The 1,777-nt window shown below is 42.4% G+C and overlaps 1 protein-coding gene across 1 annotated transcript in view; it reads left to right on the forward strand.

Moving 5' to 3' along the window:
• The window catches only part of Con (leucine rich repeat protein connectin), a 51,683-nt gene that overhangs the window by 45,884 nt on the left and 4,022 nt on the right, over positions 1-1,777 (forward strand). The window contains exon 3 of the mRNA XM_026816815.1: positions 969-1,531. Coding sequence (XP_026672616.1) covers positions 990-1,531 — 542 coding nt within the window. The 5' untranslated portion in view covers positions 969-989. The remainder of the gene's footprint in view (positions 1-968; positions 1,532-1,777) is intronic.

A 1,777-nucleotide genomic window follows, 5' to 3' on the forward strand; every position in this document is an offset into this window, starting at 1 on the left:
CGCTGGGCCGCGTAATTTCACTGAAAAGGCCAGGCCAGGGCAAGCCGGTTAAGGAGACTCGCCGTCGTCTTGTGTACGCAAACGAGCTTAGTTCCACCGATAAGCTGCGGTCAAAGGAACCGGGCTTCGGACTCGCGTCTTTCAATTACTTCTTCTCGTTCCTCGCCGTCACTCTGCGCCCATTAGATTTTAAATACTTGCACCATATTGTTATACAAATTAATGTAAACATTTGGTCAATAATATCATGATGTAAAAACATAAGGTGTGTTCTTCCGCCGTGTTCAAATGTGTCGCTGTTTGCGCCTTCCACTCATCGGCCATATTGGAAGTACGATGACCTATTGTTTATTTCAAACACGCATATATATTACACTCCGAGTACCTAATTTTTGACATGTTTACGATTTTAAAATTCGCTCTGTTTTAATATGAAGCGTGATTGGTTAGAAATCCAAAATGGCCAACGAGTGGAAGTGTCCGTGTACAGATGGATGTTCAAATGGATGCGCAAGAACACACCTTATGTTTTTACATCATGCGTTCAATGTACACATTTATGTTATGTTCAGATTCTAAAAGTTTTATACTTCATGTTTGAAAAAGAAGTGAAAGAAGCGGAAAAGGAGAAAAACTATTGCGCAGCTATTCCACTACTCTCACTTCTTTTTAAACATAACAATGTGTACATTGATGGGACGCACTTGAGTGCTGAGTGTCAAGTGCGAGAAGCGACTATAAATTCGAGCCTTAAAGACTCGAACCGAAAACAACGCAACCTCGAAAATCTAACGACGCACAGTGAAAATTAGTACTAATTAAGCAGCGACGCAATTTCGAAAAAACGCAAAACGAAACGACGCAAAGCGAGGTATTGGTGTAATCGTTTTTTTTTTTCGCCACACATATAGAATACATGAATTGAACGATGAGACACGTGCTCAACCGAGGAACTTTTCTGCTTTCAGATTTGAACTCACGGCATCGTCATGAAGCGATTGACCTGGGCTTTGATTCAGCTATTGCTGTTGACGTCGTTGTTCGAGACGGGATTCTCGGTGACGACTCGGTCCCGTGGAAAAAAGAAGGTTCCCAAGGAACCGAAGGAAATAAACGTCTGCGAGGTCGACGTTAAACAGTCGCTGTACTGTGACTGCGATAGCGACAAACTGAGAAACGCCACGGACGCTAAGTGTTTGATACTGAACGAGGTCCGCGTCGACGACCCTGCTTGGGGCCACTTCACCTCGCAGATGTACCTGCAGAAGCTGAAGTTCATGGCCAGGATGCCGAACTGGCTCAGGCAGATACCAGTTCAACTGTTCAGACAGCTGATCCATCTGCAAGTGATCACGTTCCAAGACGCCAGCATCGAGGAGGTGAAAGAGTACACGTTCTACAACCTGTCGACGATCACCGAGATCAATCTGAGCAGAAACCAGATCACTACCTTGAAGATGCACTCGTTTGAAAACATGAAGAACTTGACGGCGATCTACTTAGACGAAAATCGTATCACCGAGATCAATCGGTAAGTCTGTTCATGGGATATTTTATTGTCACGTTGGTAGATATGAAATAATTTATCTCGCCTCGAGTTATTAATTAAAATGAAACACATCGGTGTCGGTATACGTCGATGAATTTCTGGGATTGTATTCAGGTGCATTGAAAAATTATTTAACTCGCGATAATTGAAATAACATACGATTCTGTAAAATCAGTTTGATTAATGAAATTGTTTAATCAGTATATGAGACTAATTAATAACTTGTTG

The sequence above is a fragment of the Ceratina calcarata genome, unplaced genomic scaffold (genome assembly GCF_001652005.2).
Source record: "Ceratina calcarata isolate Rehan_Ccalc_2016 unplaced genomic scaffold, ASM165200v1 scaffold548.2, whole genome shotgun sequence".
Taxonomy (NCBI): domain Eukaryota; kingdom Metazoa; phylum Arthropoda; class Insecta; order Hymenoptera; family Apidae; genus Ceratina; species Ceratina calcarata.